This window comes from Lontra canadensis, unplaced genomic scaffold, assembly GCF_010015895.1.
Source record: "Lontra canadensis isolate GAN:19392208 unplaced genomic scaffold, GSC_riverotter_1.0 scaffold63, whole genome shotgun sequence".
NCBI lineage: Eukaryota > Metazoa > Chordata > Mammalia > Carnivora > Mustelidae > Lontra > Lontra canadensis.
In genome coordinates, this window is record NW_022631057.1 from 7,037,024 (window position 1) to 7,063,342 (window position 26,319).

The 26,319-nt window shown below is 40.5% G+C and overlaps 1 protein-coding gene across 3 annotated transcripts in view; it reads left to right on the top strand.

Annotated features, from left to right (window-relative positions):
• NR5A2 (nuclear receptor subfamily 5 group A member 2) overlaps window positions 1–24,308 on the top strand; it is a 134,207-nt gene extending 109,899 nt beyond the window's left edge. For all 3 annotated transcript variants that reach the window (XM_032878207.1, XM_032878208.1, XM_032878209.1), the window contains one exon: window positions 23,589–24,308. In XM_032878207.1, the coding sequence (XP_032734098.1) occupies window positions 23,589–23,836 (248 nt within the window). In that variant the 3' untranslated portion in view covers window positions 23,837–24,308. The remainder of the gene's footprint in view (window positions 1–23,588) is intronic.
• The last annotated feature ends 2,011 nt before the right edge of the window (window positions 24,309–26,319 follow it).

Genomic DNA, 26,319 nt, shown 5'->3' on the forward strand with positions numbered 1-26,319 from the left:
TTTTCTGCCTCCCATGAAACATTGTGCTTTCCTTTTCTATTGATGTATCAACTATAATAGTTACAAGCAGCTACAGAAAAATCAATAGCAAGCTTTCATTACTGTGTACATCAAGTAAAGAGCCCAGGCTGCAGGAGCACACCTTGTTAGATGCTCGGCAGGGAAGGTGCACACACGTGACTGGCTCTTTCCAGACTAAATGAAAAATGGTGGAAATCGACAGATCAACTGGAGGGAATTCAAAAAATACGACTATATGCGAAACATAAGAGAACAGAGCCTAGAGCAGCCATCACAGAGCATGGACAAGAGACACAGTCATGTTTCAGAACGAAAGCAGCATAGCTCACTGAGCATCTGTAGACGGGTTCCATGTGTTCTGTCTTGCTATGGCCTTCTTAAGGTCATCGGGAAGTGGGAGTAAGTTCCGGCTTAATATTTACTAGATCGACTGTACGCAGAGAGTCACCGTGGCAGAAGGGAATGACGCTATCATCGTGCCCTCCCCACCTGGCCAGGCAGCAAGGTTGCTCAGAACCACGTGATGGGACAGTAATTTGCCAAGCTCTTAATCAGACTCAGGAGTCCTAGACACGCAGATGTACAAAGTTTAATTCTCTTTCAGAGCACATGTTGGAAGAAAAAAACCCCAGGATTTTAAAGCAACAAATACCTTATCTGCCTTTGGGAGCACATTAGCTCCCAATTAGCGCATGTAAATCAAGACTGCTGAAAAATAAAACTTTGAGTGGATAGTCTGGGGCTGTCAAGGCTTTGGGACTTGTCTAGCATTTCAGCATCAATTGGGGTGACACCAAGCGGAGATTGCCAACACAGATCCTAACAAGTCTGAATCTGAACCGTGTAAAATCAGAAATCCCGCTGAATCCCCCGTCTCAAAGTACGGAGAAACGTATCCAGGTACACAGGTAATGTTCTTACTGATAGTAATGATCGACATAGAGGCTTTTCATATTTTGCTCTTAAAATCCAATTCCAAACCCCAGTTATAAAAATAACCTTTAGACATGATATATTTAGCAAGAACGTAGAAACTTGGGCCTTGATAATTTTTGCAGTCATAAGAGAATCTTAACGAACTATAGAATTTTGGGAAATATCATAGCAATGTTAAACAGAGAAACAAACCTTGAACAGCAGACACACCTTCCCAAACCAGTTAAAAATACTGACAAATCTGAGCAAGTTTGATTTCTTTGGGTGTATTTGTTTTTTGGGGGAAAGAGGAATTTTTCAATGATGAACTTCTCAAATACTCCGTTTCTTTTTCCCAATTTAAAAAAAAAAAAAGTTTTTCCTTCCATGTTTTCATGCAACCAGAAATGATGTAAGGATTTTTAATTTCCCCTTGCCATTCTGAGAAGAGGGAGCTGTCATTCAGCTGTGGGCACTCCCTTCAGTGTTTGATGTTCAGAAAGGTTTGCTCTGTAGGATTGTGAAAAGATGAGATAGCCAGAGGACCCTGAGAAACTAGCAATAGGCTCCCTCTCTCCTTCTGTACCACTCCCTCACAGAAAGATTCACCTTTCCCCGGCTAATCGGTGAGCTGTTAGAACCACGAGGTTAGCCTTTTTTATTTGCCAGTATCCCCAATAATTAAAACTGTAAAGATAATTCCTATCATGCCAATCTCTAATTACATTCTTGCTTTCATTTCTTTTCCACTTTCCTGGTTGCTGTGTTGCGTATTATTTATGTGCAGTATTTCTTCTCTTCTTTGTTTCACCTGCTTTAGATGTGGTTGTCTTAAATATAATTGGAGGTCTACGAATAATGGAGTATCATTTGAGCGGTTTTCAGCCAGGCGTGATTACAGAATCTCTGTGAACTAACCAACACTTCCCTGTGCGTCTCAGTCATGTTCTTTTTAATGATTTTATCATCTGGCAGCAAAAGTGCATTCTTTCCACATACTTTGTCTTGCATAGTTAAAAAGAAATCCTTCCGTGACACATTGAACCTTAATACCAAACAACCCGATGCTTTTCCTGAGCTGCCGTGGAGAACGTTTGCTCTGAATATTGCAGTGACCCAGAACTGCCTTGATGCCTTACAGACTGAGAGTAGGAACTCCAGCAGGAAAACCCGGGGCAGGATATTACGCACGGTAGGGGGCTTTCCAACCCAGCCATCCTAAGCCCTGTAGGGTCAAATTAATGGGGAAATCCAGAAGGACAGCAGATTTGCCATCAACTCACAGGGCTCCCTACCAAAGAGGTTGGTATTCAGATCTATCTGCACATGTCCTGGGTGTTTAATAATGCTCTTTAAATATGTGTGGCAAATGAATACATTTTTTTAAAAGATTTTATTTATTTCACAGAGCGAGACCACAAGTAGGCAGAGAGGGAACGGGAAGCAGGCTCCCTGCAGGACAGAGAGACCAATATGGGGCTCGATCCCAGGACCCTGAGATCATGACCTGAGCCAAAGGCAGAGGCTTTAACCCACTGAGCCACCCAGGTGTCCAAATGAATACATTTTAATCAAGAGTTGAGAATGTAGTTAAGAATGAGGTAGTGATGGAGGAGGAAATTAAAGAAAAAGAATAGAAGAAAAGAAAAATGAAGGAAGAGAGGGAGGAAGAAAGAAAAAGAAGAAAGAGTAGTAGAAAATTATACACACTAAGCAAAGCAGCTGTGATTATAGTTATTTCATTCTATAATCATATTCATAATAAGATTTGAATTTTTTTCCTAATTAAAAAATAGAAAGTTCATGAGTCAAAGGAACTATTCTAGAATTGCACTGGCATGAATATGATCATGTTGAATTCTGCGATCCATTTGAATTCTTAAATGTGTATGTTATTTATGCAAATTATTAAAGAAAAAATAATTGTGGATACTTTGATATGTTTCACAAGTATAATTACAACTTCCACTGCATTATTCCAGAAATGTCTTTGCATCCACAGGGGTTCCCTGTCAGCTCTTGCCTCCTTCGGCTCCCCAGTGGATGTTCCCTTCAAATTGGTCTCAGCAGTCCTGAAGCTTTACGTGTGGAAGCATGATTAAGAGTCCTTATCAGTGTGGGAGTGTTCTGTGACCGGCCCCACAGGTGGTAGTATTTCCTGTGCCAGACTTCCCACTCACTTGTGGCTGGTATGCTCACTTGACATACTCAGGAAAGGGACAGGTCTATAGTCAGGCAGAGGCCATGGGCCCTCTCTAACTGCTTCTTGTCCCCAACAAGTGAAGCCTTGCAGACCAGAAGGAACCTGCTAGCCTTGCATTGCTTCAACCAGTAGTAATAAACATTGGCCCTCGTGTCCCCACAGAACAGTAGGGGACACTCGAGAGCCAGAGGGACCCCCACCACTTGGAAACAGATAAGTAGATCATTAAGGACATTGTAGGAATTCCATCAAAACATTTAGGAAGGGTCTTAGAAACAGTCGTGGACATATTGTGGGAAAGTTGCCTTGTTCATATACCGATGCCCAGTTTGGGTTGTCTCTGATCTTACCCACACTCTCCCTTTGTAGGCATCTGCCTGAGAGGTTGGAAGCTTTTTCAGAAGTTCAAAAAGATGTTTCATTTTACTGACTCATCCATGTTTCTGCACGTCCTTTGTAGACAGGGCTTTAGAAAGAAATATGTGTCTTCACAACTCCGGATCCAAGGCTCAGCAGAGGCTCAGGAGGGTGGAAAGAGATGTATCCTATGAGCTTTCTTCCTCACCTCCACTCCCACCGGAAGTCTAGTCTCCAGAAAACAAAAAGCAGGTTGTAATAAAGGCATGGAGGGCACAACTTCAGAATCCAGTAGACCTGGATTCTAATCCAGTCTCCAGTTCTGCCGCCAACCAGCACGGAACTGAGAATAATAATAATAGCAGTGTCACTCCCACTGGGTTGTCTGATGTATTGAATGAGATGGCACTAATGCAGATGCTTAAAAAATATTCATTGCTGGGGCACCTGGCTGGCTGAGCCCGTAGACCTGCAACTCTTGATCTCTAGGTCATGAGTTCAAGCCCCACATTGGGCATAGTTTACCTTAAAAACAAAGTTCATTGCTGGGATTATTCTTACTAGTTAGTAGGCCATCAGTAATAAATATAAAAGGCTCATAATTCACAAACTTAAAATGCTTAGAAGCAGTTGAAAAATAATACATAGTTTTGCACATCGAATTGACTTGCTTTCCACCATGACTTTTGATTTAATCAGAAAAGTAAGAACTGTTCTTGATTACATATCTGTTGGATGATGAGGGATTTGTTTGCTTTGAAATAGTGTTAGAAAAGATAAACAGTTGCTCTGTTCACCTAATGCAATCTGATATGTATGCATCTTTAAAAGAAATAGTTCTATATCCAGATATTTGTAGAGTTTAAAATGAACCTCAAAAGATACTATTTTCACTTATTATTAATTATGCAATAGACTGGGAGAAAGACAGCCAAACATGTCAAGGATCATTGTTTTAAAAATTTGTTTAAGGCTTTGAAGAAATACTTACTTTTAAATTTGGGAAATGGAAGCCCCTTTGTTTCTTTACAACTAAAAAGGAATTACACCATGGTCTGCTCGAGGAAGAACTCCCATAGAAATGGGTGGTTCTAAAGTCATCACTGCCAATTTGCTAATTTTCCTGTATTGGAACTTAAAAACATTATCCTTGATTTTCTCTGTTAATGGAGGCGTAAGGACAACACTGAATCCACAGATAAGACAAAAATCAAGTTTTCAACATTTTTTTTTAAATGCTCTACTTCACAAGATGACAGCTGTTTAATTAAATACTAGCTGCAGTTTGGAGAAGTTGTAAGTGGTTCAAGACTGTCCCTTGAGCCTGACGTGGCTCTATTCACTAAGCCACCATGAGGCTTAGGTGAAGAGTAGACCATAACAGTTCTCCGGGCGAATTCCAGAGAGGGGCATCTTAGGAGACATGGGAGTGCTGTCCTGAGGTAGAGCAATGTCAGTGGACCTGAGTGCCCTCTCAGGGAAGGCACAGTGAATTGCTCAGAGCAGCCTAGAGTGTTAACACTATTTCTGATGTCATAGACCAGAGCCACTGTCTGGAGAAGCTGGCAGACAGGCCTTGGGCTCAGGAAGAACCATATCTGAGCTTTCCTTTAGAGTAGCACTAAGTGGGTGGAAGTATTTCATGTTTAGCAAACTCACCACTGTAGGAAGATGAAATGACTAATGCTGCTCTGTGAACTAGGCACACTGGCCTACTTCATGGTAATTACTGTTAAAATACCTTTTTTTTTTAAGCTTAAAACCCCATTAAAAATTTTTTAAATTTAATTTAGTTAATATATAGTGTGTTACTAATTTCAGGGGTAGAATTCAGTGATTCATCAGTGGCATATGACACCCAGTGCTCCCTACATCAAGGGCCCTCCTTAATGTCCATCACCCAATTACCCCATCTCCCCCATTTCCCTCCTGTCCAGCAGCCCCCAGTGTGTTTCCTAGAGTTAAGAGTCTCTTAATTGGTTTGCCTTCCTGTTTTCATCTTATTTTTCCTTCCTCTATGATCATCAGTTTTGTTTCTTAAATTCCACAGATAAGTGAAATCATTTGGCATTTGTCTTTCTCTGACTGATTTATTTCGCTTAGCATAATACCCTCTAGTTCCATCCATGTTTTTGCAAATGGCAAGATTCGTTCTTTTTGATGGCTGAATAGTATTCCTGTGTGTGTGTGTGTGTGTGTGTGTACACACTGTATCTTTATCCGTTCATCTGTTGATGGACTTCTGGGCTCTTTCCATATTCTGGCTATTGTGGACATTGCTACTAGAAACATTGGGGTGCATGTGCCCCTTTGAATGATGATGTTTGTATCCTTTGGATAAATACCTAGTAGTATAATTATTGGGTCGTAGTATAGTTCTGTTTTTAACTTTTTGAGGAAGTTCCGTAGTGTTTTCCAGAGTGGCTGCACCAGTTTGCGTTCCCACCAGCAGTGTAGGAGGGTTCCCTTTCTCTGCATCCTTGGTCATCATCTGTTGCTTTCCTGACCTGTTAGTTTTAGCCATTCCGACCAGTGCGAGGTGGTATCTCATTATGGGTTTGATTTGTATTTCCCTGGTGCCGAGTGATGTTGAGAATTTTTCCATTTGTTCGTCGGCCATTTGTATGTCTTCTTTGTAGAAATGTCTGTGCATGTCTTCTACCCAATTCTTGCCTGGATTTTTTGTTTTTTTGAGTGTTGAATTTGATAAATTCTTTATAGATTTTGGATACTAACCCTTTATCAGATAAGTCATTTGCAAGTATCTTCTCCCCTTCTGTAGGTTGTCTTTTCATTATGTTGACTATTTCCTCTGCTGTGCAGCCGCTTTTCATCCTGATAAGTCCCAGTAGTTCATTTTGCCCTTGCTTCCCTTGCCTTTGGAGACATGTCTGTGACCCCGCCTCCCCCAATACATTTTAAAAGATGAAGAAACAGACTTAACAGCAGTTTCCTCTTTCCAAGGCCAATTGGCTAGTACAGTATTCACAGATCTAAAATCACCTCATTTCATTTTTCCCAGCTGTGGAAATGCAAGGATCAATAATTCCGTAAGTGATCAAGAGTTGGCTATAGTGCAACTGCCAGAGGATAAGCATTTTCTGACTATTAAATTAATGATATCTGGGTGTGAAAAGGCGCATGGTGAGCACACATTCATAGTTCCTTCCCTGTATAGGGCTTAGAATTTGAGCATAGAATTTTCTAAAACAAATATGATCAAGGACCCTTGGGTGGCTCAGTCAGTTAAGCGTCTGCCTTCAGCTCAGGTCATGACCAGAGGGTCCTGGGATCAAGCCCTGGATTGGGCTCTTTGCTCTGCAGGGAGACTGGTTCTTTCTCTGCCTTCTGCTCCCCTTACTTGTGTTTTCTCTCTGTCTCTGACAAATAAATAAATAAACTCTTAAAAAAATAAGGTAAAGCAAGTACGATCAGATGTGAGGTATTTTAGTATCATTATTTTCTGTTTTAGCACTTCAGAAAATAATGATTGCTTCCTTTGCAAAATGTTGGAAGCTCTTGAAAGTTCTTAGACTAATCTTTCCTGTTATTTCTCTGCCACATGGTTAAACAAATACAAAACAAATTGGTAATATGGATTTTCTGTCTTTCACATACAAATATATATCCCTGAGCAATTGGATGAATTACTAATTCATGTTCCCCAAATTGGTATTTGGTTTTAATGATTTTTGTTAGGTCGTCGGTTTCCCTTAAGTCTACTAGTTCTTCACCCCAGAGAGCTCTCTTTTCTTTTTATAGTCCCAGTAATTCAGAATACGTATTGGTCATCTGAATGATTTCCCCCCCCTTCATTTCAACTTCTGATGTTACTGAGCAGCAGGATGTTGGTAAGCCAAGGGAAATGATGTATTAATAAGTAAGAAGTGTATCTAAGTCTTGAAGAGTAGTCTTGGATATTTAGAAGAGGTGACGGTTCTCATATGGGCAGAAAGCTGCAAGAATTTCAGTGCTTGTGATTCTACTTTTTAGTGCAGGTAGAAACAGAACACAATAAACCTCACTAATTAGGAACCATCCACCTTGGCGACAAAAAGCTGAATTTAACTTGTACTTAAAGGCAGTTTTAATGACCAATGGTTTCTGTAAAATAATGCAGTTGATACAGTGTGGTGCAACTAAAAGGAGGTTGGGAAAGTCAGATGGAACATCTAAAATACCTAATCTTGCTCCGAATTTTATCGCTAATTGATTGTGTGTCTCTCACAGGAAGGCTAATGCCAGACCTGCCAGAGTGTTGGGAGAACTTACATAAAATAGATGACAGGGTTTTGATAAAAGTTGAAGGAACCAAGAAAATAGTTTATTCTCAGAAATTGTAATATACAAGAAGCCTCCATTTATATAGACCTTATAAAAGGTCTTAAAGCGTTTAAAACTTGGATTTTAGAATAAATGGCACTTCAATAATACGCTCAATTTCCTGAATTTCTGCTTCTGCTGCTGGTTTTAGACAGATCTTCTCATGAGTTAGGTACTCAGAGTGTGAAACGGAAAGACATCTGTAAACTTCCTGTCAAAAAACAACACCTAAATACAGTGTCTGAATTTGCACCAGAGTTTGAGTTGCTGAGTCCGAATTAGTGAACCAGCAATAAACCCCACAGAACAGTGTGGTCATGTTTTCTAGATTCTGTATTTCTTGTGCGTGGGAGGCAGAGCTTCATGCCCTGTCCTTGTATTGACTTGACTATACCATGTTTCGTTCTTTTAAAACAGTCAATACTTACTCTTTATTTTTTTTTAAAGATTTTGTTTATTTGACAGAGATCACAAGTAGGCAGAGAGGCAGGGAGAGAAAGAGGGGGAAGCAGGCTCCCCGCCGAGCAGAGAGCCGGATGCGGGGCTCGATCCCAGGACCCCGGGATCATGATCTGAGCCGAAGGCAGAGGCTTTAACCCACTGAGCCACCCAGGCGCCCCCAATACTTGCTCTTTAAAATGACAAGTATATTCATTCTCTTCTGTTATATTCACATAATATATATCTATTCTAGTCACATCTTGGTTTCAATGTTCTGTTGAAATTAGTGGGATCAGACCCAGGGAGGCAGTGGTTCTCTGGACATTTGACTTAATTCATAGTTAATCATACCTGATGCAGGTCCATAGGAGGCATTGCAGGCAACTCATTGCAAAGATGCACACCGCCACCCCCACCCCCACCACCCTCACCACCCTTTGCACCTCTGCAAAAGGTCACATTACCCAGGGGATTTGGGATAAGGAGCACAGCGGGACAGTGATGACCCCATCTGTGTCAGACACAGAGAGACCTACCGTGCCCTAGCCTTGGAGCCAGAAAGACTAAGTTCACCAAAAGATAGCATTGACGGTCTCTGCCCAGTCCACAATAGGCATTAAGGTAAGAGTAATACGAGCTAATTAGAACAAACTGATGCTTGGTATAGAGACTATGGAAGGCCTTTTCCCAACAATTGCATTTTGTTAAAGAGTGTTCTTCCATTTCACATAAGCCTTTTCCCCATGGCACTCTCTTTCCCTTCTCATTCGTGCTCCTTTTCTGCGTGAGCAGCATCCCTTGCTAACCCTCGAGATGCGGAGGATAGGAACAACAGTCCCAGCAGAAAGCTGCTCTTGGCAATGCAGCCGCACTGTGGGCTGTGGACTAACAAGTAGTTTTAAAGAAAAGGATTTATTTCAGATGCTGAATTATGAAGGAGTATTGATTGTATGAGTGGAAATATCTGGACGATTATATCTTTTTTCTTCTGGACTGATGCTGTAATGCGGAGAAAGGCTTCAACTACTTATTTTGAATACAGTACCTTGTTTACTAAATGTGCATGTAAATTCTTAAATGTTACCTTTTACCTCTTAGAAATCATCTCTCCAAAAGTCAATGAGAAAGTTGTAGATCACCACTGAAGCTAAGTAAGTCAAACTGAACTGGGCTCTTAGCCACACTCACACAAAATAATATTTTAATTGGCTAAGCTAATATTTGATCCAAGTTCATAAAAGTTTGAAATCAGATAATTAAATGCAAATACAGTCTTCATCCCAAAGACGGTAAGAATGCCTTTAAGCTAATATTTTTAACAAGAAGTGTTCGACAGCGTTCTCTTGTAAATTTTATCATACCTGAGGCAGTTTTCCTCATTCGATTAGCTGGAAAGCTGAATTTATCCCGAGGCAAACCAGACATCTAGTACAGGCTAAATTCAACAACTCGAGCTTAAATTTGGCTTAATATATCCCCACTTGGATCTGCCTGTTTAATTCTCTTTCATATGATAACGTTGGTTTATTCATAGTCTTGACTGACCACCTGAACAAACCAAACCTCATATCTTATTCTAAGAGAAGAAGAAAACTTTGCAAAACCCACAAAAGTTCCTGAATGAAAATCAAATGCAAAGTTATGAATCAAAAACTGTTTTGGGACGTGACTACAAGAATGGAGTAGAAGAGCTTTTCTCTCAGGAACGGCTGCTTTTTCTGAATGTGGACATTTCATATTCTGAGGAGGACAGATGGTCTTAAAACAAGACAAGGACTCTGACTTCCAAGGCTGGCCGGCCGGGGCAGCTGCAGTTTTGAGTGTCATGTGCACGTGAAAAGTTACCTTTCATCAGTTATCGTATCGTATGTATTTGCCCTTAGTTATTAGGTCTGTTCTAACGCACAGCTTTATTTGAAATTGAGGGGGAAACCAGAAAATGGCCTCATCCCAGGTCCCTTTAAATTTTCTTTCCCTGCCTCAAAATAGTCCATCAGTTCCCAGCCAGAGACCTTATTTTTGCCTTTCATTCTTCAAGCATTTTAATGTGGTTTTTTTGCTATCATCTGGTATGGGAGAGGTTGATGAAACATAGGATCTATTTTAATTCCTGTTTTTAAAATAATTCTTTAGGAAAACCAACCTTCCTCATTTTTACCCCCAACACTTTGGGAAAACAAACTGCAAATTTACACGTAGAAGGAAAATGTGAGTGTTCTGTGTCAGTTGACGCGGCCCCTTAGCACGGTACAGCTTCAGAATCGATTTTTCCTCGTTGTACACAGATTACCAGTTCATAACATCAGACAAACCCAATGTTTTCCCTTCTCCTAATTCACTGAACTCAGTTTCTTCCATTTTAAATCTGATTTGAATCCAATTATACTTTTTTTAGAGATAAATTATGGGAAATGTGTTCTGCTGTGATGTTTGAAATTGGTTATGAATTGAACAAGGTGAACTTTAAAACTGCTTAAGAGTTTAACAGCTGGAACTATTGGCATATAAAAGGTGCTCAGTATTTTCTTAGGGAGTTGATTTGCATATGCTTTATGGGAGTTGAATTCAAATTAGCAAGTTTAATAGTATATGTATTAGGTGTCTTTTGTGTGTGTGGTGCTGTGTTTGGGTGTCTTTTGTGTGTGTGGTGTTGTGTTTGGGCTGTGTGGAAGATAAGACAGGATCACTGCCTTTTGAGAGAACACAATCTAGTAGGGGAGGCAGCATACAGACCAGTGACTGGAAGATCAAGAAAAGTGGGGGGGGGGCGGAGAGGGGCGTGGCGTGGCTGCACCTGGGTGGCTCGTGGGTTAAGTCACTTCTTTCAGCTCGGGTCATGATCTTGGGGTCCTGGGATCGAGCCCCGCATCGGGCTCTGCTCAGCAGGGAGCCTGCTTCCTCTTCTCTCTCTGCCTGCCTCTCTGCCTACTTGTGATCTCTTTCTCTATCAAATAAATAAATAAAATCTTTAAAAAAAGAAAGAAAGAACGAACGAAAGAAAAGCTTGACGGGGAAGATAGGACTGGAAATAATTCGGAAGATCTTTCAGGCACAAGCAAGGGGAAGATTGATGTATGAATTCGTGTGAAAGTACATTCTTTTGCTCAACCAGTGTGACACAGTCTCCTGCTTTGTCCAGGCGCTGTGCTAGGCCTGGGGAGAGAAGGGTAACCATTAACAAGGTAGGTCTGTCCCTGTTCTCAATTGACAGTCAGATAACCACGTAGTACCCAATCATCTATGTGATGGGCAAATGGAACATGCTAGGGGATCTGTAGAGATGGCTCGGGGGAGGCTCCCTGGTGGCAGTGACGTCTATACGTCCTAAGAGACGTCCTAAGAGATATCAATCCAATAATTGGTCTAGGGAAAACAAGAGAAGGAATAGACTCAGGAAAAACAAAACAAAACAGAGAGTGAGCTCAGTTTTAGTGTGAGTTTGAGATACCTGCAGGCCATTGGGGAAGAGATGTCCATTAAGCAGCCGTAGCTACAGAACCTCAAGCCTTCAATATGGGTCATTGAGTGAGCCGGTAAATGTGTAAAACATGGCCAAGTAAAATGTTCTACACTTAGAAAAGTCCACATGATTCAAGAAAAACAGGCAGGCTTGGCACTACATTCAGAGCACCCAGCCAAAATTCCCTTTTGAATCTTTCCCAAGAAAACGCAATACATAATGGACTTCGTGCTTCTTGCTTACTGTTAAGAAATAATTCTGCGTGAAACAAAAATAAAGTCTGCCGTGAATTTGATACGGAAGAATAGTAGTATGTCAGAGGCAAAAAAAAGGAAAAGGTTTTGGTTTGGGGCAAAGCAGTGTTTAATCAAGAAATTTATTTGTTCATTCTTCACATATTTATAGTGGTCCCCGCACCCCCGATCTATGGGGGAAATATTCCAAGACCTCTAGTCATGGATGCTTAAAACTGTGAGTCATACTGAACCCATATAAATATATATATAATAATTTATATATTATATATATTATTATATATTACATTTTTTCTATAAATGCATACCTGTGATAATGTTTCATTTCTAAATTAGGCACAGTAAGAGATAATCAACAATAACTAATAGTAAAATGGAACAATTCTAGCAATGTACTTTAATAAAAGTTACATGAATGTGGTTTTCCTCTCTCTCAAAACACCTTACCCTTCTTGTGATGACGTGAAGAGATAAAATGCCTACATGATGAGGTGAAGTGAGGGGAATGGTATGGACGCTGTGGTGTAGTGTTAGGCTCTGCTGACATTCTGATGACACATCAGGGGGAAGGTCATTGGTTTCCAGACCACAGTTGACTGCCTGTGGCTGAAACCATGGAAGGCCACGCCGTGGATAATAAGGGGGTCAACTGTAGTGAGGATCTTCTCTAAGCCAAGCATTGCCCTCTTAGATGCTAAGATACAGCTGCAGATTAGACCAAGTCTCTTCCTTCACAGCTTTCACTCTGATGAGGGTAGCAGGCAGTTTCAAAAATTAGACAAATACACGTATAATGTACACGCAGTCCAACAAGCAACAGTAAGAATGTGTAGTTGAGGGATGTAGGGAAGGGTAAACACAAAATGGGGCAGTGGTCACTCTGAGGCGTCAGGCGTTCGTTCATGGAAGGACCACGGGAGGAGCCTGAAGGGATGTTGTTCCATTTGATGTTCCTTGTAAGTGTTACGTTCAGGAACGTTGAATGCATTTACCTTCTTGTCCAGCCAATCTCCAGAACTCTTTTCATCTTGCAAAACTCAAACTCTCTACTTACTCAACAAAAGCCCCCATTTCTTTCAGGCCCTGGTAATCACCATCCTGCTTTTGTCTATGAATATCCTACTCTGGGTGCCTCATACAGTGTTTTTCTTTCGATGACTGGCTTAATTGAATTTAGCACAGTGTCCTTGTAGCCTATGTCAGAATTTCCCTCCTTTTTAAGGCTGTTTAATATCCCAGTGGATGCGGGTGCCTGGGTGGTTCAGTGGGTTAAAGCCTCTGCCTTAGGCTCAGATCGTGATCCCAGGGTCCTGGGATCGAGTCCCGCATCGGGCTCTCTGCTCAGTGGGGAGTCTGCTTCCCCCTCTCTCTCTGCCTGCCTCTGTGCCTACTTGTGATCTTTCTCTCTCTCTCTGTGAAGTAAATAAATAAAATTTTACAAAAAAAATATTCCACTGGAATATTTTTTATTTATTTGTTCAGTGGTCAGCGGCCCCTTAGGTTGCTTTTGCCTTTTGGCTTATTGTGAACAGTGCTGCCAGGAACAGATACGGGTATACAAATATCTCTGATACATGACATGTATTTTAAAGAAAAATAAGGCAGAGTGAGGGCGCAGAGAGTGATTTGATAACAAGGCCGAGCCTATAGAAAGGGTAGTCAGCAAAGGCTTCTTTGAGTAGATGTTACTTGAGCTAAGGCTGAAGTGACGTGAGGAAGTCAATCTGTACAACAGGGGAAGAACCATGCAGAACTAGGGCAGCAAGTACAAAGGTCCGAAGGCAGAAGGAAGCTTCCATGTTGAAGAACAGCAAGGAGACCAGTGTGTCTGGAGAGGCGTGGGAAGGTAGACTATGATAAAGGATTTCCATTTTCTTCCAAGAAGACACTGTATGTGAACTCCTGGAATACTGTTTCATTGGAAGTATTTAAGCAATGCCATTTGTATTCAATTCTGTATTTTGTGTACTCAACAGAGAAGTTGCCCATCCTCGGCACACAGGAGCTATCTTTGAAACTTCTGCAAGCTCTGTGTGTGCACGCCAGGGCTCCATTTTTCCTTGTCAAGGAGGGAGCTACTTCAACATAAATGAATTCAGTGCCACTTTTCCTGGGGCACAGTGTGTCAGATCATAGCTGTGTACTGAACAAAGTCTGAAATGATTTGTAATTCAGGCCAAAAACCATCTTAGAGAATTGAAGCACTTTCCAGACAGTTAAGCAAAAAAAAGCCAGTCATAGTCCCATGGAATGATTGCAGAATTCTGCTTGTACCTGTATGTTGACAACCCAGTATCTTCCCGTTTTTTGGGGTTTGTTTTTAAGATTTTGTTTGTTTATTTGACAGCGAGAGAGGGAACACAAGCAGGGGTAGTGGGTGAGGGAGAAGAAAGCTTCCTGCTGAGCAGAGAGCCTGACACGTGGCTCCATCCCAGGACCCTGGGATCATGACCCCAATCGAAGGCAGAAGCTTAACAACTGATAACCCAGTATCTTCCTTTCCATACTTCAGTTCACAAGCATCCAGTCATGGACCATTAGGGCTGTGGGTGACAATAGAGACCAAGTCCAACCTTGAAGTTCCCAGGTCAGGAAAACTTGAGGCCCCAAATAGTGAGGTGCTCATGATCTCACAGTTAGAATTGAGACGAAAATAAAGATATTTAATTAGTGAGGAATTAAATGTCCATTGCCTCTTGGGGATGACATTATGAACCAGAAATTGACAAAAGGGCAGGCACTGCTCCAGGTGACATTCTTTATGAGATGATATTTCTGAGCTGCACATCTCTGGTGACTGTGCTAGCCACTGGCTTCGAAGTAGTGTTTTTGCAGACTGCTGTGTATAGTTGGGGGAACCGGGCTTCAGAATTAACACAATAGCATGAAAAGTCTTCACCTGAAAATTCAGAATTGGTCCCGTTTTCTGGAATATTCTTTGTGATCATGGATGGGATAAACTTTGAAGTATTCACTGTGATTTAATTTTGGAAAACAGCGACATCTTTTTATTTATTTATTTATTTTGTTTTTTAAGATTTTATTTATTTGACAGGGAGAAAGAGATCACAAGTAGTCAGAGAGGCCGGCAGAGAGAGGGGGGGAAATAGGCTCCCTGCTGAGCAGAGAGCCCGATGCCGGGCCCAATCCCAGGACCCTGAGATCATGACCTGAGCCGAAGGCAGAAGCTTAACCTGCTGAGCCACTCAGGCGCCCCTGCGACATCTTTTTAAAAGTTTATTCATATTTAATGCATATTTTACTTTTCCAGGACCCTAAGAGACTAAGAGAGTGAGTTCCCATATTTTACAAATAGAACCACAGGCACAGAGGGAAGGAAAGATCTGCTAGACAGGACTGGTCAATGAAATTAAATCAGACCAAATTCCCTTTGAATGATGTTACTATAACCACAAAGTCAAGCGCTTTTCAAACTTCTTAAGTCAGTGGAACCCTTTTTCCTAAACTCCATATATGAAGCAGAGAGACACTGTTTTTTCCTTAGTCCTGCCACCTTATAGTCCCAGTGGAAAGGGATGGTTGGGGATTGCTCCGAAAAGACTTTATGACACTAACTTGTACTCAGTCTCAGTTGTGACGGCTATTTATAATAATGATCTGTGGCATTTAAAATGTTCAAGTTCTTCAGAATCATCAACGATGAATTAAAGTATGCGTCATATCAGTATAAATATCAGTAGTATACTATTTCATTCAAATGCTCTGAAAACTCATGTATTTTGAGACCCCTTAGAAAAGGAACTGTTTTAAGGAGGACACCCCATTCTCCAACCCCAGCAGGTGGCAGAAACTTGCAGGCTGTGGCACTAGGGGGAAAACAAGTGCCAGGACCTGAAAGTCAGGAGCCCTTCAAGGTCCAGTTCCCAGCTCTGCTCGGGGATGTCTTGGGGGGATTATTCAAGAACTCCAGAGCCAGAGAGCCTGTTAAAATCCAGGGTCCATGCCTTAGTAGCTGAGGAGGTAGAGTTACATGACCCCTGGAAATCTGTTTCTTTATCTGTAGAATGAAGATAATAATATCTTCCCAATAAGATTCTTAACAGTATTAAATGAGAAAACGTGTAAAAAAATCCTTTGCATATTGACTAGTGCTCGGAAATGTTACCTTCTCCCTCCCTTGGTCTGGCTTACTTTGAGATCTTAGAAAAGCTATTTAATCTCTGAGTCTTAATTTCAAAATACCTATAATACCTTCTCAAGAAAGCATCCCTTAAAAGCTAGCCTTTTCCAGAATCCCACCACTAGGCCCCGTTTCTGTCTAAACATTCTCACTGAGCCTGAGGGCTCAGTCAACAGTCCATTGGTGAATCCCACTTCTGACCACTATCCATGCCTCTCTGCTGAGGTCTGGGCCTTCATTTCCTGCCATTTCCTCTGTATCTACTGAGTGTTCCACAAGCTCTTTAAATTCAACATGTCTATACCTAGAGTTACTAAATCCTGTCCTCTCAGATACCCTCTTCCGCCTCTTGCTGAAAGGGTAGCCACCACCTTCCTCCCTTGACAGACACCCAGAAGTCATCCAGGATCTTCACTCTCTCCTACTCTCGATGAACACAGGGCCAAGAAGCCCTGTTGAGCCAACAATCTTGATGCCTTTCAAGTTCATCCCACCCCCGTGGTCCACAGTACTTCTCACCTCTATTCCTGCGACAGCCTCCTGACTGTCCTCCCATGAGACTGCTCTCTTCTTCCCCTCCTTCAAATACCAGTCCCTTCTCCTCACTTCTGGTACTGGAGCTCCAATTCTGGTGCTCTTTCTAACTCAGAGAGTTGATCATCTCCTTCTTAAAACCTTTCAGTGCACCTGTATTGCTTTCAGACTGAAATCCAGACTCTTTCTGACAGATGGTGTCCTTCACTCTTAAACTCGATGGCCCGTCCTCCTCTTGCCCTCTGCCCTCCTTCTGCATGAAAGTGAAGCTGCTGATCCTGTGTGTGCCCTAGACATCCCTGCTTATCTCTGTAACATTAAATAAACTACTTCACACAGAGACTGTGTGTTTTATTCCTGTATCTTTAATACCTGGCACAGGGCTATCAGACTGAATGAATGAGTGGATGGATGGATGGATGGATGGGTTCATATACACATATACATAAAGGTGTAAATAATAAATAATGCATGTTATAATGCCTGGTAAGTTACAAAGCGTCAGTAGTTGTAAAGGCTTGTTATTTCTATGTACATAAATAATGCATATGCTGTTTGTCCACGTTTTTACATACGGCTCCTGTCAAAGAGTTTCATTTTCTTGTTAGTAATTTGCATATGAAGACACTGAATTGTGTGTCCTAGTTGCTAAAAATAGCTCGTGGGTTAATAAGCCTATACACACAAGCACATTTTTGTAGGGGACTTAACAGCGATGAATGTAAAATCTTGAGTTTGAAGTTTTGCTGAAAACAGGTTAGAATTTAATCTTCAACATCAGCACTAAAATATCTTGTCCTCCCATTTCCAACCCCTAAATAGCCCTCACTTTTTATTAAGTGAACTTTGTTCATATGAAAAGAAGTAGCAAGTTGCTCTCAAAGTTCTTACAAAATTATGTATATAAATTATTTAAATATAACCCTTTAAAAAAATTTTTTTAATTAATTCCTTACAGAAAATTCTTCCCTTTCTCCTTTTCTGGCATATTAAAGCAAAGGATCTTTTGAGGACAGATTGTGTACCAATTTACAGATCACCATCCTTCCAAAAGCCTCAAGGAAAAGAAAGTGTTCTCTGGGTGCCAAATAGTACCTCTTTTTCCCACTTTCATCTCCTTTAAAGGGCAAGATGCAATTGTTTTCCCACATGCGGAAAATTAACAGAGGTAATTATCTTCTTAGCAAAAGAGAGCACGCTCCATTTGAGCCCCTAGCCCCCCAACTCCTAGCTCCCTTGCTCAGCCAAGGACCCATCACTGAAAAAAAGTGCTGAACAGGTAGATTTACAGACTGTGCCATGTGGCAGGTACCAGAGAGGCAGAAATCAGTATCTTCATCTTCAGAGAGAGTCTGAGTGTTGTGTATGACTGAGAAGCCAGTGCTGTAATATATTCAAGAAGACCTAAGGGTTTACTTTCCAATAAGGATGGAAAAAATCTGAGCATGCCACTGTGAGCTTATCGTAATGCTGCTTCATATAAAAAGTTGGTAATTAGTCCCTGAGTGAATAAAGTAGAATAGATGATAAGAGATTGATACTTAGAGGAGAAGCACAAAATGCTTTTGCCAGTCATCAAAATTTAAAGGCTATAGAGAAAGGGTTGGGGATGCCTCTGTCTGTTTACATGCAATTTCCAACTCCGAATTTGCAGTGGTAGAGTTCATTAACTTGTATTTTTAAACTGTATTAAAATGAAGCTTATATAAATTTCAAAGGGGAACATGGAGGGCCAAATGCAGGAGACTTTGAGATCCAGCATAAGACACCACAGAAGAACTGGTGGGAATTCTGGTCTCTTGTCAGTCTCTCCTCTTCAGCTGAGTGTTTTTCTAGAATCCGAATATGGTACAGTGGTATTTAGATGGGAACTGAACACATCTCAAACGTATTATTTCTAAGGACTCCAGAATAGGTAATAATTTTTCCAGATTTTGTTTTCTCATGTAATTTAATACCAGTTCATTCAGAGGTTTTGGTGTTACAGGGCCCTGTTATTTAATTTAGACTACCATGTGTGCCAGCTCCCATTCATTACTTAATATGGAATAGATTTCATATGTATTTCGTGTGTGAATTTTCACAAAAGGTCATGAATTCCGTGGGGTGCCTGGGAGACTCCGTCGGTTAAGCATCCAGCAGTTGATTTTCGTTCAGGTCGTGATGTTAGGGTTGTGAGATCACGCCCCGCTTTGGGATCCGTGCTCAGATCAGAATCTGTACAGGATTCTCTCCCTACCTCTTCTTCTGCGCCTCCCCCAACTCTCTCTCTCAAATAAATATCTTCAAAAAAAAAGATTCCGTGAGTATTGTGGGAGAGGTAAGTACAAATGAACTACATAAAAGAGAAAAATATGAGTCTTCCGAGAGGTGGCGTTATCAGTATTTTGGCACTTAATCTTCCCTGTTGCTTTTAGGTCTTTGTGAACCATCTCGACCATAGCAGAGAAACTATGGTCCGCCTCTCAGGCTAGACATGCAAGAAATGTAGGAGCTCAGGGATCTTAACTCCAAATCCAAATGAGGATGTGGGTGCATTTCCCTTAAAGTAAAACTGTCCAAGGGAAATCCTCATTGGCAAAACATGTAAGTTAAGACTTGATTTATTCAGACCACAGGATTCACACAGGATTCTTTAGCCAGAAAATAGTGTCACATTTTAAATATTTAATTTCAGGAAGAAATCTGTACTATAAATCAATTTTTGAAAGCCATTTTCGAATTAGAAAAAGAAAAGTTGGCTTATAAGACAGTTAACAGTTGGGGGCGCCTGGGTGGCTCAGTGGGTTAAAGCCTCTGCCTTCGGCTCAGGTCATGGTCTCAGGGTCCTGGGATCAAGCCCTGCATCGGGCTCTCTGCTCAGCAGGGAGCCTGCTTTCTCCTCTCTCTCTGCCTGACTACTTGTGATCTCTATCAAATAAATAAATAAAATCTTAAAAAAAAAATAAAAGACAGTTAACAGTTGAATGTAATAGGTAATGTCACAGTGATATCAATCTTGGACAAATACATCAATAATATAAAGAAAACATTAATTGGAGAATTCTCTGGGGATGCTTTGACTAATACTGAGTCCTCACCCCAAGGTGCGTACAGTCTGCTAGGGAAACAGACGGTTACTAAAGCAGTGCAAATGCTGCTAGAGTAGAGTCAACCCTCAGAGCAGTGATCCAGGAACTACATGGTCAATAAATGAGAGCAATCCCATAAAAATCTTGTTCTTTCTTTTTTCTTTTTTCCACCTTATATAGCTTAAATATCAGGATCATTGACATCAAATTACAGATTGTCTCTGTAGACACAAACAAAACATACAATCAGTAAGTACCTCGGGGTCATTAGCAGCATAAGTTTTGTTAGATTTTGTGAGAAATTCTTAGAATTGGCTTAATGGGAAAATTCAGTCACATGAATTCAACTCTGATGGACTTTATATATTTATTTATTTTTAGGATTTTATTTATTTATTTAAGAGAGAGAGATCACAAGTAAGCAGAGAGGCAGGCAGAGAAAGTGGGGTGGGGGAAGCAGGCTCCCCGCTGAGCAGAGAGCCCGATGCGGGGCTTGATCTCAGGACCCCGAGATTATGACCTGAGCTGAAGACAGAGGCTTAACCCACTGAGCCACCCAGGCGTCCCAACTCTGATGGACTTTAGAGAAAAATTAGAGATATGGCCGAAGTACAGGAAAGCTGTATTTTTTCCTTCAGAAGGAAAATGGCATATATTTTTAAACTTTTGGAAGAAAGGTACCAGTTCAGGTCAGTTTTTATAGAAATTATCCAGCACATGCTAATCTGGAGGCTTTAAATGATCATTCTGTGATATTAGTAAACACATAAACCAGAGCTAATGCTCTATCCTTCATTTTATGTTTTTTAATAGATTTTTTTTTTCTTACCAGAGTGGCATAATTTATCACAGAAGGTAGAGCCTAGGTCTCAAAAAATACATTTATCAAAAAAAGAAGTTTCAACAACTTTCTAAAAAGACTATTATTCATTTATCTTACATTTTTAAACTGTGTAAATTCCTCCATCCTCCCTATTAATCTCTGTGACTCTTGTTAGCTTTCCCTGCTCGTGAGAATATCTTTCACTGTAGCATAAAATAATGCTCCATTTCAGCTCTTTTGCTGTAATGGTTTAGATCACTGTAACACCTAAAGTGGCTTGTTTTCTTTTTCAACTTCCTACTCTTATGGAAAAGAGAAAGATGAATTCTGTCTTCTTTAGGTTGGATGAAGGGTAAAAAGAAAAAACACCAAGGAATTTGCCAGTATTCAGGGGAACTATTTTTTTTTTAAGATTTTATTTATTTATTTGATAGAGATCACAAGTAGGCAGAGAGGCAGGCAGAGAGAGAGAGGAGGAAGCAGGCTCCCCGCTGAGCAGAGAGCCCGATGTGGGGCTCAATCCCAGGACCCTGAGATCATGACCTGAGCCAAAGGCAGAGGGTTTAACCCACTGAGCCACCCAGGTGCCCCAGGGGAACTATTTTTAAATGATGTCAGCTCTTTGCAGTGATCTTTATGAGGGACCCATACACATCACCAGAGTGAGAGCCCTTGAAAGGAGAATGTGCACCATAGGGTCAAGGCTGACACGAATGTAAATTCTTCTGTCCCATAACGGGCTAGAGTGTATCAATGGCATTTCCATTTGTTGACATTTTGTAATTTTGAACCAAATGCAACCCAATGTATTGGTATTTTCAAATGATTTAAGATAGTTTTTTAAATATTTTAGATCAGCGCCTGGGTGGCTCAGTCGTTTAAGCATCTGCCTTTGGCTCAGGTCACCCCAGGGTGCTGGGTTTGCACCGCGCATCGGGTTCCCTGCTCAGCAGGGAGTCTGCTACTCTCTCCCTCTCTCTCTCTCCCTCCCCCCATGCTTCTGTTCTCTCGCTCACTCTCTCTCTCAGATAAATAAATAATATTATTTAAAATAAAATATTTTAGATCAGATGGAAAATGCTTTATTAACTGTGAGGCGGGACATCCATAAAATGTCAAGTGAGCAACAACTTGCCTGCCAGTTTCAGTGTCACTAGAAGACACAAATCCTAATAGTGTAGCATTTGTCTGTTGGCACATCTCACTAATAAATAATCAGATTTTTTTATTCTCCCTTTTCACTTTGAAATAGATGTGGTACCCAATGCTCGCCCTACGTACCTATTTCAGTACTAATTCCTCACTGTTTTTAATTTGGGGCAGAGACTTGGGGGATGAGGAGGGGGAAGCATGTTGAATGCAAAGTTATGGCTCAAAATATAAACACGAAAATCATCCCAGACACATTTAAACAGCAGATGTAACCTTTTTTTGATGGTTTTGTTTTGTGTTGTTTTCGCTTGTTGTTACTTTTTTTATTTGAGTAGAATTGACACACAGTGTTTCATTGGTCTCAGGGATACAATATTGTGATTCAGCTTCTCTCTGTGCTGTGCTGTGCTGTGCCCATCCCAAGTGCAGCTGTCATCTGTTCACGCAACGCTAGTACAGGGTCACTGACCACATTTCCTATGTTGTGCCCTTTATTTCCTTGACTCAGTCATGCCATAAGGGCAGCCTGTATCTCCCACACCCCTTCCTCCATTCTGCCCATCTCCCACCCACCCCCGAGGCAAGTGAGTAATTTTATTTTAAGAGGAGTTAGAGATACCAAAATGGACATGCACATAAGTACAGGCTAAGTTTGACAGCCAAGTTCAGTGCCAGCAGTATTGGGTATGAGTTACTATGGTAACTAGTAACTGAGTTTAGTACATTTAACCTTTTAATCATAGTATTATGTGGTTTTCTTCAGAATCATTCTTATTTATTTTTATCCAATTAGAAAATAAGACAGGGCTGGAGGGGTGCTGCATCTGTTTACTTTCTTAGCATGGATGTATGTAAACACACATATCTATATATTTTTTTCGAGAGACTTCTATATACACATTATATAAAAGTTGGAGTTAACGTAAATAAACTCCAGAAGAGGAATTCCAACAAAAACGTTTTCCCTTGTTCACTGTCTGTGCATGTATGCATTTGTATGTCATGCTGTCTTTTTTTGATTCTGTGTTTCTCCCTTATTCAATATTTATAAAGACCGCTAGGGCAGATGCCTTAAAACAACTGGATGATCATCAGGAGTTAGGCTGCGTGAAATGCCTGTGTCCATCTTCTCTGTATAAGTGACCGAGGATCGGGGGGGAAAGAAAAGGAAAGTAAAGTATCAGACTTTCAAACCACATTCAGGTTAAAGGGCACCGGCCATCGCGGCGCGTATTCTGCCTAAAGGACAGGGCTTTCATTTGATAAAGATCATTAGTCACTGAGATATATATTTTAGAGAGCTCCAAGTAGCAAATAGTTCTGTTGGCAGTCACTGGAGTGTACCAGATGGTTCATTAGCATAGGCTAGACAAGTCAAAGGCTTTCAGAATCATTTAGAAAATGTCAAACAGAAACAAGAACCCTGTCACTTTTTATTAGAATTAACTACATCATACCCTGGACACAGATTTCACCTTGGGTCAGAAAAATTAATACAGAATTATATGAATTGTGTAATATACTGGGTTAAGATAGGTCTTTCTCTAGGGACTCATTTGCCGGCAATATATTATGATCCCTCTACTTTAGGAATCCTCAAACCTTTCCTTTTGTAAGATATGAAAAGAGTTGACCTTGCTCAAAATCCATTGGTGTCTAATTGATTTGAGGTATATGCAGAATTTCAACAAGACATTCTTCTAAAGCTCTTTTGTGAGCCTTTTCCCGGGAAGCTTGGCGAGTGGGGCTTACTGAATATTCAGCAGCCTATAAAGTATGCTTTATGTCAGGAGGAAAATACATCCATTAATTGAACACACGGCTGTAGTAAACAGGAATTAAAATGCCATTAAAATAGTGTCTCTTTTTTTTTTTTTTTTTTTTTAAATCCAGATGTCAAAAACCTTGAGAACTTCCAGCTGGTAGAAGGCGTCCAGGAACAAGTCAATGCCGCCCTGCTGGACTATACGATGTGCAACTACCCACAACAAACAGAGAAATTCGGGCAGCTACTTCTTCGACTACCCGAAATCCGGGCCATCAGCATGCAGGCCGAGGAATATCTCTACTACAAGCACCTGAACGGGGATGTGCCCTACAATAACCTCCTTATTGAAATGTTGCATGCGAAAAGAGCTTAGGTTCCAGCCCCTAGAAGCTCTGCTTTCAAAACAAAAAGAGATTGGTGAGGGGGGAAAGACAGGAAGAAAGGAAAAAAAAAAAAAAATACTCTGAACTGCTCCAAGCAACACTAATTAAAAACTTGGTTTAAAGATATTGAGTTTAAAAAGGCATAATAATCAAATACTTACTAGCAAATAAATGATGTATCAGGGTATTTGTATTGCAAACTGTGAATCAAAGGCTTCACATCCCCAAAGGATTCCATATAAAGACACGGTAACGGAGTGGATTGAACTCCTGGATAGATACCAACACCATACTGGAATAAAAACGGATGGAACAATTCTTGTATAGTTAAACTGATCTCCGCTGTGAAGAAATTTAGAAACTGATCTGTGTTATTAATTAGGCTTCTACAGCGGGGGATTTGAGCTTATGGAATGCCTCCACGGTAAAGCTGAACTAAAACGACTCAAAAAAAAAAAAAAATCCATCGGCTGCGTCTGTAATAGCTCTTCCCTCTTCCTTTCAAGGACCCAGCACCTTCTGTCCTGTGATCACGGAATCTGTCCTTATGGACTTGTGCTCAGCCACACCCACTAGTAGCTCCACCAAATCATGAAAAGCCTAATTTTGAATGTCTGTGTCTTAGACCTGCAAACAGTTGATAAGAACATATCTGTAATATGTTAGCTTGCCATTTTAAATATGTTCTGGGTTCTGTCATGTGTTCATGTTAAAAAAAAAAAAAGCAGGCAGTATCCCTCTTCTGACCTTATATAAGCATTAATTAATATTAAGGGAAAGGACTACAAACTTAAATGCTCCATAGCTAAAGCACGCTAGACCTTATTTCTGCTTCTGTTACTGAATTGTGGCTTTGGCGTTGTCAGATTTCATGAAAATTTCTTGCCAAAAGGCTCGTTAGGGTACATCCATCTTTTGAACCATCAAAGTTTATAGTTCGTTTGAAAATAAAACCTGAAACATATTTTAATCTGGGATGTCAAATAGTCACAGTGCTAAGTAGTTTAAAGTAAAACCGAAGCATGTTAAGCTATGCAAAAAGAAAGGAAAAGGTGAGCTTATCAATTGTCTCAAGTCTCCTGCTTGTTGCAGTTGAACACCCCCTTAACATAGAATGGCAACAGTGATGCCTACAGATGGACTGGAAAGATACTAAAGCAATCCCAATCTTCCCCAAAAGGTGAAGGAAGAGAGTGATACTGACCTTTCTGAGTCATAGACCAAAGTCTGCTCTAGAACAAATATTGAAGGACAAAGACTTGCAAAACAAACTCTCCCAACAACGATAGCAGTATTATTGACATGTAATGCCACAGGTATAGAAGTCTTGCCTTATTTCACAATTCTGAGAGGTAGCTGTGCAGATGTGGATCAACATTTGTTTAAAATAAAGTATTAATACTCTCAAGTCAAAAGATAGTGTTTACATTCTTTAGGTCCTGTGGGGGGAGGGAGGGAAAACTGATATTACAAAATAGCTAAAGCAGTAATTTCCTTAATGTTATTTTTCTGATTGGTAATTATTTTTAACAGTACTTAATTATTGTATGTCGTGAGACACTAAAATCAACAACGGGAATCTCATTTAGACTTTGATTTTTTTTTTTTTTTTGAGATTATCAGCGGCACAATCACTTGTAAAAACTGTAAAAACTGAAAAGTATCTCCTAGTCCCTTAATTTTTTTCATAAATGTTTCAGGCTTTTGAATAGTTTATTTATATTGTATATCATAGTTTCAACTGTAGACAATGATGATGCTAATTTATTGTTCTTAGTTTCACCTTTGTATAAGATATAGCCAAGACTGAAGAAACCAAATATATGTGTTTACTGTAGCATGTCTTCAAGTTAGCAGAACATAGTTCAGGGACAGAGAAGGGTCTTAATGAATTAAAATCATCCACTTGATTAAATGTCTGTAAATCTACATAATTACCACTGTAGTTTATTTAATATCTATTGTAAATTATGTGACTGGTAGTTTCCTCTGTTTTCAAGTAAGTTTAACAAGGGTGGAGTCTTCCCTGGTTTCCTCTACAAGCATTGTAAGTTGTATACCAAAGATATGAGTTACTACTTCTGTGTGTACAAAAGGATTATTTTATTATTTTTTAATCGCCTCTAATATTCGTCCACATGAAGGGTACACGTTCGCTAAGCGGAGTGTTCACAGCTCCTCAATGCAAAGTCTCAGTCACCTGTAATCACAGTTCAAAGGACAAGGAAAAAGAGCTGATCAGAGTCCATGTCCAAAGCTTTAAGTGGACCGGCAGTATCCTTACTCTCCTCCGTTAAAAACCAACTTGGCTAGAAGACCTGTGGAGAGGAATGGATGTTGTCAACACTGAAATGGTTGCGTCCTGTATGTGGAACATGGGTGGCGCCAATTACGAGATTGGTGGGATAGTTATTTGGAGTGTCTTTAACATTGCAAAAAACAAAAAACCCCTAAGTACATTGATTCTGAAAGT